General features: G+C 41.4%; 1 protein-coding gene across 1 annotated transcript in view; it reads right to left on the bottom strand.

Annotated features, from left to right (window-relative positions):
• PCSK1 (proprotein convertase subtilisin/kexin type 1) overlaps positions 1-14032 on the bottom strand; it is a 52325-nt gene that overhangs the window by 20444 nt on the left and 17849 nt on the right. Inside the window, exons 6-9 of the mRNA XM_005683449.3 lie at positions 13593-13681; positions 10213-10385; positions 8973-9185; positions 6410-6510 (exon numbers count right to left, since the gene is read on the bottom strand). Coding sequence (XP_005683506.2) covers positions 6410-6510; positions 8973-9185; positions 10213-10385; positions 13593-13681 — 576 coding nt within the window. The remainder of the gene's footprint in view (positions 1-6409; positions 6511-8972; positions 9186-10212; positions 10386-13592; positions 13682-14032) is intronic.

Below are 14032 nucleotides of genomic sequence, written 5' to 3'. Positions count from 1 at the left end.
AAATCCAACCTCTACTCTAGATTTTTAATCTTTGCTTTTTGGTATTTGTTATCAGTTTTGTACCTTCAAAAACCCAATCTTCAGTACCTATTTTTACTGGAGAGTGAGATTACTGGCTTGACTGCTCTCTCCTTCTTTAGACTCTCCATTTTTTCCACCAGGTTGCCTCTGTCTCCTCCCTCCCCCTTCTCTTCTCTACCCAACTCTGTGAATCTCTGTGTGTTCCAGATGGTGGAGAACACACCATCTGATTACTGGTTGGATCTGTCTCTCTCCTTTTCATTCTCCCCTTTTACCCTCCTGGCCACCTCTGTCGCCTTCCTCCCTCTTCTCGTCTCTGTATAACTCCATGAACATCTCTGAGTGGTCCAGACTGTGGAGCGCACATCAGGAAGTGATTACTGGCTAGCTTGCTCTCTCCTCTTTTGATTCCACCTCATCTCATTCGGGTCACCTCTAACTCCCTCCTCCCTCTTCTCTTCTCCATGTAACACTGTGAACCTCTCCGGGTGTCCCTCACTGCAGAGAAACTTTTCATCTTTAACCTAGATGTTTTATCAATGGTGCTGTATAGAAGGAGAAGTCTTGAGACTACTGTAAAAATAAGAATGAAAACCAGAAGCAGGAGGCTTAAGTCCAAATCCTGAGAACATCATAGAACTCCTGACTCCAGGGAACATTAATCGATAGGAGCTCATCAAATGCCTCCATACCTACACTGAAACCAAGCACCACCCAAGGGCCAACAAGTTCCAGAGCAAGACATACCATGAAAATTCTCCAGCAACACAGGAACACAACCCTGAGCTTCAATATACAAGCTGCCCAAAGTTACTCCAAAACCATTAACATCTCATAACTCATTACTGGACACTTCTTTGCACTCCAGAGAGAAGAAATCCAGCTCCACCCACCAGAACACCAACACAAGCTTCCCTAACCAAGAAACCTTGACAAGCCACTGATACAACCTCATCCACAGCAAGGAAACTCCACAATAAAGAGAACTCCACAAACTGTGAGAATACAGAAAGGCCACTCCAAATGCTGCAATATAACCAAGATGAAGAGACAGAGGAATACCCAGCAGGTAAAGGAACAGAATAAATGCCCACCAAACCAAACAAAAGAGGAAGAGACAGGGAATCTACTTGATAAAGAATTCCAAATAATGATAGTGAAAATGATCCAAGACCTTGAAATCAAAATGGAATCACAGATAAATAGCCTGGAGACAAGGATTGAGAAGATGCAAGAAAGGTTTAACAAGGACCTAGAAGAAATAAAAAAAGAGTCAATATATGATGAATAATGCGATAAATGAGATCAAAAACACTCTGGAGGCAACAAATAGTAGAATAACGGAGGCAGAAGATAGGATTAGTGAAGTAGAAGATAGAATCATAGAAATAAATGAATCAGAGAGGAAAAAAAGCAAAATGAATGAAAAGAAATGAGGACAATCTCAGAGACCTCCAGGACAATATGAAATGCTCCAACATTCGAATTATAGGAGTCCCAGAGGAAGAAGACAAAAAGAAAGACCATGAGAAAATACTTGAGGAGATAATAGTTGAAAACTTCCCTAAAATGGGGAAGGAAATAAGCACCCAAGTCCGAGAAACCCAGAGAATCCCAAAGAGGATAAACCCAAGGCAAAACACCCCAAGACACATATTAATCAAATTAACAAAGATCAAACACAAAGAACAAATATTTAAAAAGCAGCAAGGGAAAAACAACAAATAACACACAAGGGGATTCCCATAAGGATAACAGCAGATCTTTCAATAGAAACTCTTCAGGCCAGGAGGGAATGGCAAGACATACTTAAAGTGATGAAAGAAAATAACCTACAGCCCAGATTACTGTACCCAGCAAGGATCTCATTCAAATACGAAGGAGAAATCAAAAGCTTCACAGACAAGCAAAAGCTGAGAGAATTCAGCATCACCAAACCAGCTCTTCAACAAATGCTAAATGATATTCTCTAGACAGGAAACACAAAAACGGTGTATAAACCAGAACCCAAAACAATAAAGTAAATGGCAATGGGATCATACTTTTCAATACCTTAAACATAAATGGGTTGAATGCCCCAACCAAAAGACAAAGACTGGCTGAATGGATACAAAAACAGGACCCCTATATATGTTCTCTACAAGAGACCCACCTCAAAACAAGGGACACATACAGACTGAAAGTGAAGGGCTGGAAAAAGATATTCCATGCAAATAGAGACCAAAAGAAAGCAGGAGTGGCAATACTCATGTCAGATAAAATAGACTTTAAAACAAAGGCTGTGAAAAGAGACAAAGAAGGATACTACATAATGATCAAAAGATCAATCCAAGAAGAAGATATAACAATTATAAATATATATGCACCCAACATAGGAGCATTGCAATATGTAAGACAAATGCTAACAAGTATGAAAGGGGAAATTAACAGTAACACAATAATAGTGGGAGACTTTAATACCCCACTCACACCTATGGATAGATCAACTAAACAGAAAATTAACAAAGAAACACAAACTTTAAATGATACAATAGACCAGTTAGACCTAATTGATATCTATAGGACGTTTCACCCCAAAACAATGAATTTCACCTTTTCCTCAAGTACTCATAGAACCTTCTCCAGGATAGATCACATCCTGGGCCATAAATCTAGCCTTGGTAAATTCAAAATTTGAAATCATTCCAAGCATCTTTTCTGACCATAATGCAGTAAGACTAGATCTCAATAATAGGAGAAAAACTACTAAAAATCCCAACATATGGAGGCTGAACAACATGCTTCTGAATAACCAACAAATCACAGAAGAAATCAAAAAAGAAACCAAAAGATGCATAGAAATGAATGAAAATGAAAACACAACAACCCAAAACCTGTGGGACACTATAAAAGCAGTGCTAAGGGGAAAGTTCATAGCAATACAGGCATACCTCAAGAAACAAGAAAAAAGTCAAATAAATAACCTAACTCTACACATAAAGCAACTAGAAAAGGAAGAAATGGAGAACCCCAGGGTTAGTAGAAGGAAAGAAATCTTAAAAATTAGGGCAGAAATAAATGCAAAAGAAACAAAAGAAACCACAGCAAAAATCAACAAAGCCAGAAGCTGGTTCTTTGAAAGGATAAATAAAATTGACAAACCATTAGCCAGACTCATCAAGAAAGAAAGGGAGAAAAATCAAATCTATAAAATTAGAAATGAAAATGGAGAGATCACAACAGACAACACAGAAATACAAAGGATCATAAGAGACTACTATCAGCAATTATATACCAATAAAATGGACAATGTGGAAGAAATGGACAAATTCTTAGAAAAGTACAACTTTCCAAAACTGAACCAGGAAGAAATAGAAAATCTTAACAGACCCATCACAAGCACAGAAATTGAAACTGTAATCAGAAATCTTCCAGCAAACAAAAGCCCAGGTACAGATGGCTTCACAGCTGAATTCTACCAAAAATTTAGAGAAGAGCTAACACCTATCCTCCTCAAACTCTTCCAGAAAATTGCAGAGGAAGGTAAACTTCCTCATTCTATGAGGCCACCATCACCATAATACCAAAACCTGACAAAGATGCCACAAAAAAAGAAAACTATAGGCCAATATCACTGATGAACAGAAATGCAAAAATCCTTAACAAAATTCTAGCAATCAGAATCCAACAACACATTAAAAAGATCATACACCATGACCAAGTGGGCTTTATCCCAGGGATGCAAGTATTCTTCAATATCCACAAATCAATCAATGTAATTCACCACACTAACAAATTGAAAAATAAAAGCCATATGATTATCTCAATAGATGCAGAGAAAGCCTTTGACAAAATTCAACATCCATTTATGATAAAAACTCTCCAGAAAGCAGGAATAGAAGGAACATACCTCAACATAATAAAAGCTATATATGACAAACCCACAGCAAACATTATCCTCAATGGTGAAAAATTGAAAGCATTTCCCCTAAAGTCAGGAACAAGACAAGGGTTCCCACTTTCACCACTACTATTCAACATAGTTCTGGAAGTTTTGGCCACAGCAATCAGAGCAGAAAAGGAAATAAAAGGAATCCAAATTGGAAAAGAAGAAGTAAAACTCTCACTGTTTGCAGATGACATGATCCTCTACATAGAAAACGCTAAAGACTCCACCAGAAAATTACTAGAGCTAATCAATGAATATAGTAAAGTTGCAGGATATAAAATCAACACACAGAAGTCCCTTGCATTCCTATACACTAACAATGAGAAAGTAGACAAAGAAATTAAGGAAACAATTCCATTCACCATTGCAACAAAAAGAATAAAATACTTAGGACTATATCTACCTAAAGAAACTAAAGACCTATATATAGAAAACTATAAAACACTGAAAGAAATCAAAGAGGACACTAATAGATGGAGAAATATACCATGTTCATGGATTGGAAGAATCAATATGGTGAAAATGAGTGTACTACCTAAAGCAAGATTCAATGCAATCCCTATCAAGCTACCAGCGGTATTTTTCACAGAGCTAGAACAAATAATTTCAAGATTTGTATGGAAATACAAAAAACCTGGAATAGCCAAAGCAATCTTGAGAAAGAAGAATGGAACTGGAGGAATCAGCCTGCCTGACTTCAGGCTCTACTACAAAGGCACAGTCATCAAGACAATGTGGTACTGGCACAAAGACAGAAATATAGATCAATGGAACAAAAAAGAAAGCCCAGAGATAAATCCACATGCCTATGGACACCTTATCTTTGACAAAGGAGGCAAGAATATACAATGGAGTAAAGACGATCTCTTTAACAAGTGGTGCTGGGAAAACTGGTCAACCACTTGTAAAAGAATGAAACTAGAACACTTTCTAACACCACACACAAAAATAAACTCAAAATGGATTAAAGATCTAAATGTAAGACCAGAAACTATAAAACTCCTAGAGGAGAACATAGGCAAAACACTCTCCGACATAAATCACAGCAGGATCCTCTATGACTCACCTCCCAGAATATTGGAAATAAAAGCAAAAATAAACAAATGGGACCTAATTAAAATTAAAAGCTTCTGCACAACAAAGGAAACTATAAGCAAGGTGAAAAGACAGCCTTCTGAATGGGAGAAAATAATAGCAAATGAAGCAACTGACAAACAACTAATCTCAAAAATATACAAGCAACTCCTGCAGCTCAATTCCAGGAAAATAAACGACCCAGCCAAAAAAATGGGCTAAAGAACTAAATAGACATTTTTCCAAAGAAGACATACGGATGGCTAACAAACACATGAAAAGATGTTCAACATCACTCATTATCAGAGAAATGCAAATCAAAACCACAATGAGGTACCATTTCACACCAGTCAGAATGGCTGCAATCCAAAAGTCTACAAGCAATAAATGCTGGAGAGGGTGTGGAGAAAAGGAAACCCTCTTACACTGTTGGTGGGAATGCAAACTAGTACAGCCACTATGGAGAACAGTGAGGAGATTCCTTAAAAAACTGCAAATAGAACTTCCTTATGACCCAGCAATCCCACTTCTGGGCATACACACCGAGGAAACCAGAATTGAAAGAGACACATGTACCCCAATGTTCATCGCAGCACTGTTTATAATAGCGAAGACATGGAACCAACCTAGATGTCCATCAGCAGATGAATGGATAAGAAAGCTGTGGTACATATACACAATGGAGTATTACTCAGCCATTAAAAAAATACATTTGAATCAGTTCTAATGAGGTGGATGAAACTGGAGCTGATTATACAGAGTGAAGTAAGCCAGAAAGAAAAACACCAATACAGTATACTAACACATATATATGGAATTTAGAAAGATGGTAACGATAACCCTGTAGGTGAGACAGCAAAAGAGACACAGATGTATAGAACAGTCTTTTGGACTCTGTGGGAGAGGGAGAGGGTGGGATGATTTGGGGAAATGGCATTGAAATATGTATAATATCATATAAGAAATGAATGGCCAGTCTAGGTTCGATGCAGGATACAGGATGCTTGGGGCTGGTGCACTGGGATGACCCAGAGAGATGGTATGGGGAGGGAGGTAGGAGGGGGGTTCAGGACTTGGGAACATGTGTACACCCGTGGCGGATTCATGTTGATGTATGGCAAAACCAACACAGTATTGTAAAGCAAAATAAAGTAAAATAAATAAATTTTTAAAAGGCTTAAAAAAATTTATAGAATAGTGTGTGAATTAAGATCCCAATTTTGTAAGACAAGTGTGCATGAAACCTACCTCGAGATGTTAACTGGAAGAGAACTTATTATTTTTGGTATTTTTCTTCTATAACCATTATTCAGAAAAGAGTGTATGCTATTTAAAAAGAAGGGGAAGCAGCTTTTTACAGGTGATTAGAAGTGTTCTGGGCCTTACTTTGCTTCCAGGGCTAGAGCGAAGATGCCCGCGGCCAGGGGTGCAGAGGCTGAGGTGCCCGTGTGGGTCTCTGTGCAGTCGTTGTGCAGGTCAGCGCTCGTCTGGGGGGTATCAGGAGAGAAAGAAATGTGGGAGAACATGTGAGGCGTGTGATCCCGTCCCTGGGGGTTAACCCTACCAAGGGCTGCATCTGCTCTGATCAGGAAGGCCAGCTGATTCGATTCGCTACTTCCTCTTCTGGGCCACAGGCGGATGTTTGCCATCTGCTGATATTTTAGCTCCCTCTCCTCTATATGCAACTTGTCTATAATTCTGGCATCAGAATGCCTTTTCTGGGGATGAAGTCCTCCCACTGTGAATTTTTTTTTTTTTCTCTACTGAGATTCCCAAATGAAATGCTGTCTGTAAAAAAGGGACTGTTTCAGAATCACTGTGAATCATGCTGGCCCATTAATCATCAGGTCCATTGTGTTTGGCCTGGCATATTTAGAAATTTTGCCTCATGCCCAATTCCCCATTACCTTCAGATTGACATTTGACTGCCTCTTCAGCAAAAGGAAGTTGTGCTGATTTTGGCCACTTGAACTACTTGCGTAAAACGTGTTGAGTGTGTTTCGCTTGCACTCACTGTTGATGTCTTCTGATGGCCGGGAGTTAGCATCATATTTTTACTTTGAAAATGGTGAGTTTTTCAAATGAAAGTGTGCTAGACACAGAATCAGGGCTCAAATTCTAAACCTGCCACTCAGCAGATGTGTCCCATGGCAAGTCACTTGGTTGTCCCTGTCTGTCAAGTGAGGTTGACATTTCTTGACTCATATTCTGAAGCTGAAATGAGATCCTGTCTGTGAAAGCAAATTTTCACACAATGGCATTGCATGTAAGGAATTACCCGGGCTAATTTTAGCTTACTGAAGAGGCTGCTGAAACGAAGGGAAGAAACCAAAAAGACTTCCAATTAGTCTTCCTTAAGGACCACAGTACTGTTGGTTGAACCAGAAGTTGGGCCAAAGGATTGCTAGCAAGACACCCACCCAGGCTCTTGCACTGTGATTTTTAGCTAGAGATTTCAATGTGTGGGAGGGAAGTGTAAAAAAATAATTTGTTCCATTATCACCTCCTTTAGCTTCCCACTTGGAGTCACTGAATATCTCCAGTGATAGTGGCTCTGTTCCTCCGAGGGCTACAGAAGCAAGTTTGCCCTTTTCACCTGCTGACGTAAGTAAGCCCCCAGAGATGACTGTGCTGAGGAAAAGGTTTGCGTAAGACAAAGGCTGTGTTACTGCAACTGTCTCAAATAGAAGCCACCAGCTGTCTCTTCTATGGCTGGTGTACCTAAAAAGAGGGATCTTTACGAAGATGCAAATTCTTCCTCCTTCTTCAGAGCAGAGCAGCTCAGATGAGGTCTGTCTATGAAATGGTGACTCTGAAATGGACAACAGGCCATTTTTTTTGAGAAGCTACTCTGGACACCCTTGGGTTTATTAAGAGCTGGAGGCTGTGCATGCAAGCCGGACACATCTCATAGGCTTCTTTCAAAGGCTCTAAGTTATCTCTGCTGTCAAGAGTCCATGGGTAGAATGTCACTGTCTCTTTGAGTAATTGAAACTACCAGAATGAGAGGGAGGCCAGGGCTTCCAAGTTGAGACCCCAGTTTTACTGTCTTAACTAGAGTAGGTTGCAGAGTGATCCTGCATGAAGATCTTAATTCTGACAATTGTGTTGAGATGTCATTAATATGAATTTTACACACATTCCAAAGGCTAATTATTAGGGGGTTGACCCACAATCCAATTAGATCTTGACCTATTATTTTATTAAGATCTACATGCTTTAGCTAGTTGATTCTTCTCTGTGTCAGGAGTTAAGTTTGAGGCTTTCCATTTTTAAATTAAAAGTGCCTCTCTTTGTTCTCAAAGCCCCCGAATGGCCCTTCATCATCATGCCCTTGAAGGGAAATCCAATAATTGCCCTTGGCAGTCTGACTCATGGAAGAGAAGGCACAGCCAAGCGTGGGCTGGAGATGCTCTCTGAGCATATAACCTCCCTAAGCTGCTTATTCGGATGCTGAGAAGTTCACCTCAGGGGAAACTTAGGCTGTTATTTTCCTGTAGGTCATCCATTCTTAGGAGACATAGCTGGTGCATGCTCCATACTTTTATCATCCACTAAAGGGCAAGTCAGACATTCTCCCTGCTATTAAAGGATCAACAAGTACCAGGGTGATAAGCCCCCACAACCCTAAAATCTCCTTTAAGGCTGTTTGCAGGGAGGCATCACACAAGCTGAAGAGCCATTTGGAGTCTCGGTCATTGAATGACAAGTTGGTGGCTTCTCAGGGCTGAGTTTAGACATGACTGAGGGGTAACAGCATCTTAGCAGATGTATCATTATCCCTGAGAGAGAAGACTTCCCAATACACACCCACCCTTCAGGTGAGTAACGTGTGAGTCTCCCCAACTGAGAGAGGAAGCTTAAGCAAATCCATCTGACCCAAGGATCCTTTGGAAGGCGAACCATGCTCTCCTACCTAAGCAGAGAGAGGCAGACAAAAGCAGCTTACAATTCGCTGGTCAGTGTAGTCCCCGCTGCTGTACGAGGTGGCCAGCGTGGAGGAGCACTTCTCTGCGTACCAGGGGGATAGGCCTTGCTGCGAGGCACTGCTGATGGAGATGGTGTAGATGCTGTCCGTGTACCCATCGCAGTCACAGTTGTCTCCCTGACGCCCCCCGTTCCCGGAGGCCCAGACGAAGATAGAGCCCTTTCCTTGTCTGCCCTAAAGGAAAAGCCAAAATTTACCATGTCTGTTATCATCTGCTGAGATCGCTGCCATCTCCCAATAAAATCCCCGAAAAGTATATAAATGCATGCCTGAAGTTCTCAGAGACAGGAATTTGTGATCAGATTTGTCTCCAGGTCCTCCAGCAGGAGGACTCTCCCGAGACTGTGTGTTACAAGCCCCTGGTGGGCTCTGGCGTGCTGGTCCTCCTCCATCCTCCTCTCTGGGATGGTGTGAAGTGAGGACTTTTCTTTTCTTTTTTTTTTTTTTCTTTATTATGTGGATTCATAATCTGGCCTTTAGCACTCACTCATTATTATTATTGTTATTTTTTTTGGCCATTCCCTTGGCTTATGTCACTCCATTTGAGTCTTTGAACTTCCTCTCTTCATTTCTGGTTGAATCTTCTGGCTGACTGATAGCGTAACAAAATCAGGCATTATTCAGATCTGCTTTGCAGCTGCGTTAAAAGGGACTCTTCAATTGAATGGAACTCGTCAAGGCTACTCTTTCTATGGTTTTTCAATTTGTGCTCTCCAAAGTTTCTACTTTTGTTTCACCCTGTGCAGAACTAGGCCTTAGAATCTTGGCAAGGATGCCCTCAAACCCAGTTTTAGAGCAACACAACCAAGGCACAAGTGTCCACCAGGCACGTGTAGAGAGGGAGGCGGCACGTTCCTGAATTAAAGGGTGCCTTTTCAGAGTATCTGAAAGAAGTCTGGGGAGTAGTTTACCTAGTGTAGACATTCAGAAGCAGCAGGAAAATGAGAAAGGACCTATCCAGAGTTCTTTTAAGTAAATATTCTAAGAGGAATGAATATCTGTTCAATGTCAGGCCCAAATGGGGAAGACATTAACTTCCATCCCTCTGAAGAATGATTTGGCCCCTAAATGCAGCTCAAATCATTAACAGCAGCAAGAAATTCACAACCATTTCTTTGCACATAAGCTAAGCGTTCTTCCCTTCTTTTCCTTTTCCAGTGATCAGGTTTCATTTCACTTGGGTCTGTGTTAAGCATCTCACCTGTTTGACACCATATTCAAAAGCCTTCTGGGCCAGTCGGCCAGGCCCCTCCACAGTTTTCCCATCATCGTTAGGGCCCCAGCTCGCACTGTAAATATCCACATGCCCAGGATTAAATCCAATTGAGCTGGCTTCAATAGCATCGGTCACAATGCCATCTAGCATTCTTATGCCTGAACAGCAAAACAGACAAATACAAAATATGTTGATGTCAGTGTATGCATGCAGGATGGCACAAGGCTCTTAATATTTTATTCTTCAAAGGACTCTCCAAAGAGTCAAAAACAGGGTAACCATTGTATGTCCCAAATGCCTGTGACCCAGCTGCTAACAGCACCATGGGAAGATACAAGTCACTGCCTCCAAAAGCTTTCTTTATCTGCCCTTTAGAGGTAACTATTTGTGCTATGCAGTGGGCATGGTTGTTGTCAATTCTAAAAATGTCATGGGTATGTAGACACTGCTGTATTTAAAATGGGTAACCGACAAGGACCTACTGTGTAGCACGGAGAACTCTGCTCAGTGTTATGTGGAAGTCTGGGTAGGAGGGGAGTTTGGGGGAGAGTGGATACATGTATATGTATGGCTGAGTCCCTTTGCTGTTCATCTGAAACGATCACAACATTGTTTGTTTATTGGCTATACCCCAATACAAAATGAAATGTTTTTTAAAAAGCTAAAGTATAATCAGTAAGAATAAAGGCTTATTTTTCCACTGGGAAAAAAAAAATGTCTCCCTTTCCCCTGCTGACCTAATAACCTGAAAATGATGGGATAGTTTTCAGAAAGAGGCATCAAACAACCCTCTGTCGACATGCCTGCTCATGACTATACCATGAACGGCTGTGGCCCAGCCAGCGCTTTACAAAGGGCTCTGTGTGGGAGCCCGGGCAGCTTGAGAAGACCTACCTACAAAAGGAGACTAACAAATAGGGAAAGAACTCCTGTTTCTAAGCACTGATTAAAAATAACCCAGAGGCCATTCTTTTATGTGTTTGCTAAGAAACATTTGCAAAGGAACATGCTTCCTTTTCTCCTAAATAATGTCAAGGATGAAATCATTGCCATGGATTTCACTCCTGAGGGGGAATCGTTTTTCATCAGGAGAAGGCAGATGCAGTGGCTCGTTGTGCTTTCCAACAGGCTGTCACCCATCATCAGACTCATGGACGCAAGAGCCAGGAAGGCAAAAGCAGTTTAGACAGATAGCGGCAGCTACCTGGTTATCGCTGGCTTCAGGCTAATGATGCGATGGAGTGCACAGCCTTAGGTTTTCACACTACTGTTTACGATGGAGCATGGGTAAAGGAACGTGGAGCTGACATGACTAGTAGAAGTCATATTTATTTTTTTAAGAAAATTGTTTAAAATGCATTTTTGGGGAAAAAAAGTCCCAGCTTTACTCTTTGCTAGCTCTGTGATCTTGGGCAAGCCACTTCTTTGTGCCTCAGTTTCTTCAACTGTAAAATGGGTTGATCACAATGGCACCCCACTCCAGTACTCTTGCTTGGAAAATCCCATGGACGGAGGAGCCTTGTAGGCTGCAGTCCATGGGGTCACTAAGAGTCGGACACAACTAAGCGACTTCACTTTCACTTTTCACTTTCATGCCTTGGAGAAGGAAATGGCAACCCACTCCAGTGTTTGCCTGGAGAATCCCAGGGATGTGGGAGCCCGGTGGGCTGCCATCTATGGGGTCGCACAGAGTCAGACACGACTGAAGCAACTTGGCAGCAGCAGCAACATGTGCATTGAGGATATACTGTATGCAGCTACTATTACACAGGCCTTAAGTGTGTGAATTTATCTATCCATATGAGAACCATTTGAGGTGGATGCTGTAATTTTTCCCAGGGAGAGAGACTGAGGTCAGAGAGGGATGGGGACTTGCCCAAGGCCACATGGCTTGCAACTGGGGAGCTGGGACTTGAAGCCCAGAAATCTGTCTCTCAGATCCATCCTGTTAACTTCCAGGATGTGGATCCTGTCTTGGGAGTTAAATGATGGACACACAGTAGGTGTGTTTTAGTTTCCTTGAGGATCTTGCTTCTGATTCCTCCTCTGTAAAATGAAAGGGTGAGATTACTCTCTCACAGACTATAGCTACTTTGTTCATGACGCCTTAGAAAGTGCTTTCTTTTTGTAGGTGATTATGTAATTTGTGCTCCTGCCTTCGTTTTCTGTAGATTAACGTGTCACTTTGACAACACTGGCATCAAAGGACTCAGGAAAGACCCCTAAAACCTAGGAGTATGTGCTGTGTTAGTGAGAGATGCATTCTGTATGCTAGGATGTATATTTATTTGATTTCTGAAAAGGATTACAAAACCACATTCAAGGTATGCTCATGTAGAGCTTGAAAGAGTCTCACCTTCGTGGCCATATTCTACAATGAATCTTTTTTGTTGTGGTTTTAGAAAACAAATTAAATGCAAGGCTAATAGTGTATCCATGAGCTCCAGAGAAAGGGCTAGTGTGAAGAGAAGAGGCAAGTGCTTTATTCTCTCTGACCCCCTGCAGATCCAGAGGAACGTGGATGGCAGCAGTGGGCTCCCTTGTCTTCAAGTTGGTGTCTGCCGACTGACACGGCGGCAGGAGGCTGGGGGGTGAGGGGAGAAGGAAGTGCTCCTTTCAGGATCCTCCCTGCCTCGAAGCAGCTCTGCTGTTGTGCTCTGGGCCCCAGCTCTTGTCCTGTGGCTGTCTCGTGTGGCCACAGCTTTCTCTTCCCAGTTTCCATGACTACTTCCTCCCTTGGCTCCACTAGGTCTGAAGGTGGTAACATCTGCTTACAACAGTCACATGGCTGTTCAGTTCCCTTGAACTCTTGTAAATAGTTCCTTTATCAAATTGTGCTGATGGAACTTACCATATGCTTACCCATAAAGACATTGAAACAACCAGAGATTCTAAATTCTTGCTACTACAGATAACCTTTGTCTTCTTTCTGTAATACATATGCATTCTTTTTATTTATTTTTTGACTGTTCTTTGTTGTGAACTGAAGGACTACAGAACCCAGAGGCAGGGAAAGTCTTTGCCTAAATTTACCTTTTTCCTTCTGTTCTCTTAGCCAGAACTCAGTAACAAGCCCTTCTAAATCAGAACACAGAGAAAATCAGATTTGCTTTGAAAGCTATTCAACATTTCCATCCTTCCCCTCCTCCCCCAAAAGAGATGTATGGGCTTTATTCAGGTATCATTTTCTGAGAACCCAGATCCATTGATTTGCACATTTCAAATCACACTCAAGTTCTGTAGCAAATTTTGCATGGGGTTCACTTCTTCCTCTGGTTGTTAAAAAGTCCCCTCAGCCCACCCCATTTAGACCAGTTTACACAAGACTCAAAGCGTGAATCTACGGGAACAACCCTCTGCTTTACCTCCAACTTTGGAATTGTATGCAACTCCGACCCCACACTTGTGATTATTTGCTTGCATCGCAATTTCTCCTGCACATCTGGTCCCATGTCTGAGGATAAGAAAATAGAATTTATAAAATGTAAATGAGGGCAAACATTCGTTTTGCATACAAATCGATGGTCCATGGATATACTACTTTTTGTCAGCCTTGTTGCCAGTTTTTATCCCATCAGTGTTAGATGACATGTAGATAAGTGAAGGGAACAAGTACCTGAGCCCAAGTATATGAGTTTAAATTCTAGCTTCTGCCACTAATTAGGGATGTGACCTTGGGAAAGTGACTGTTCCTCCAAAAGATGTGGTATCCCATGAAATACTAAGTATGCAGAACACTTAGAACAGTGGCTGGTATACAGAAAGAACCAGGAAGTGTTAGCTATTAATACTTACTATGAGCAGC

This window comes from Capra hircus, chromosome 7, assembly GCF_001704415.2.
Source record: "Capra hircus breed San Clemente chromosome 7, ASM170441v1, whole genome shotgun sequence".
In the NCBI taxonomy this organism is placed as follows: Eukaryota; Metazoa; Chordata; class Mammalia; order Artiodactyla; family Bovidae; genus Capra; species Capra hircus.
This window is presented reverse-complemented; position numbering and strand designations above follow the sequence as displayed.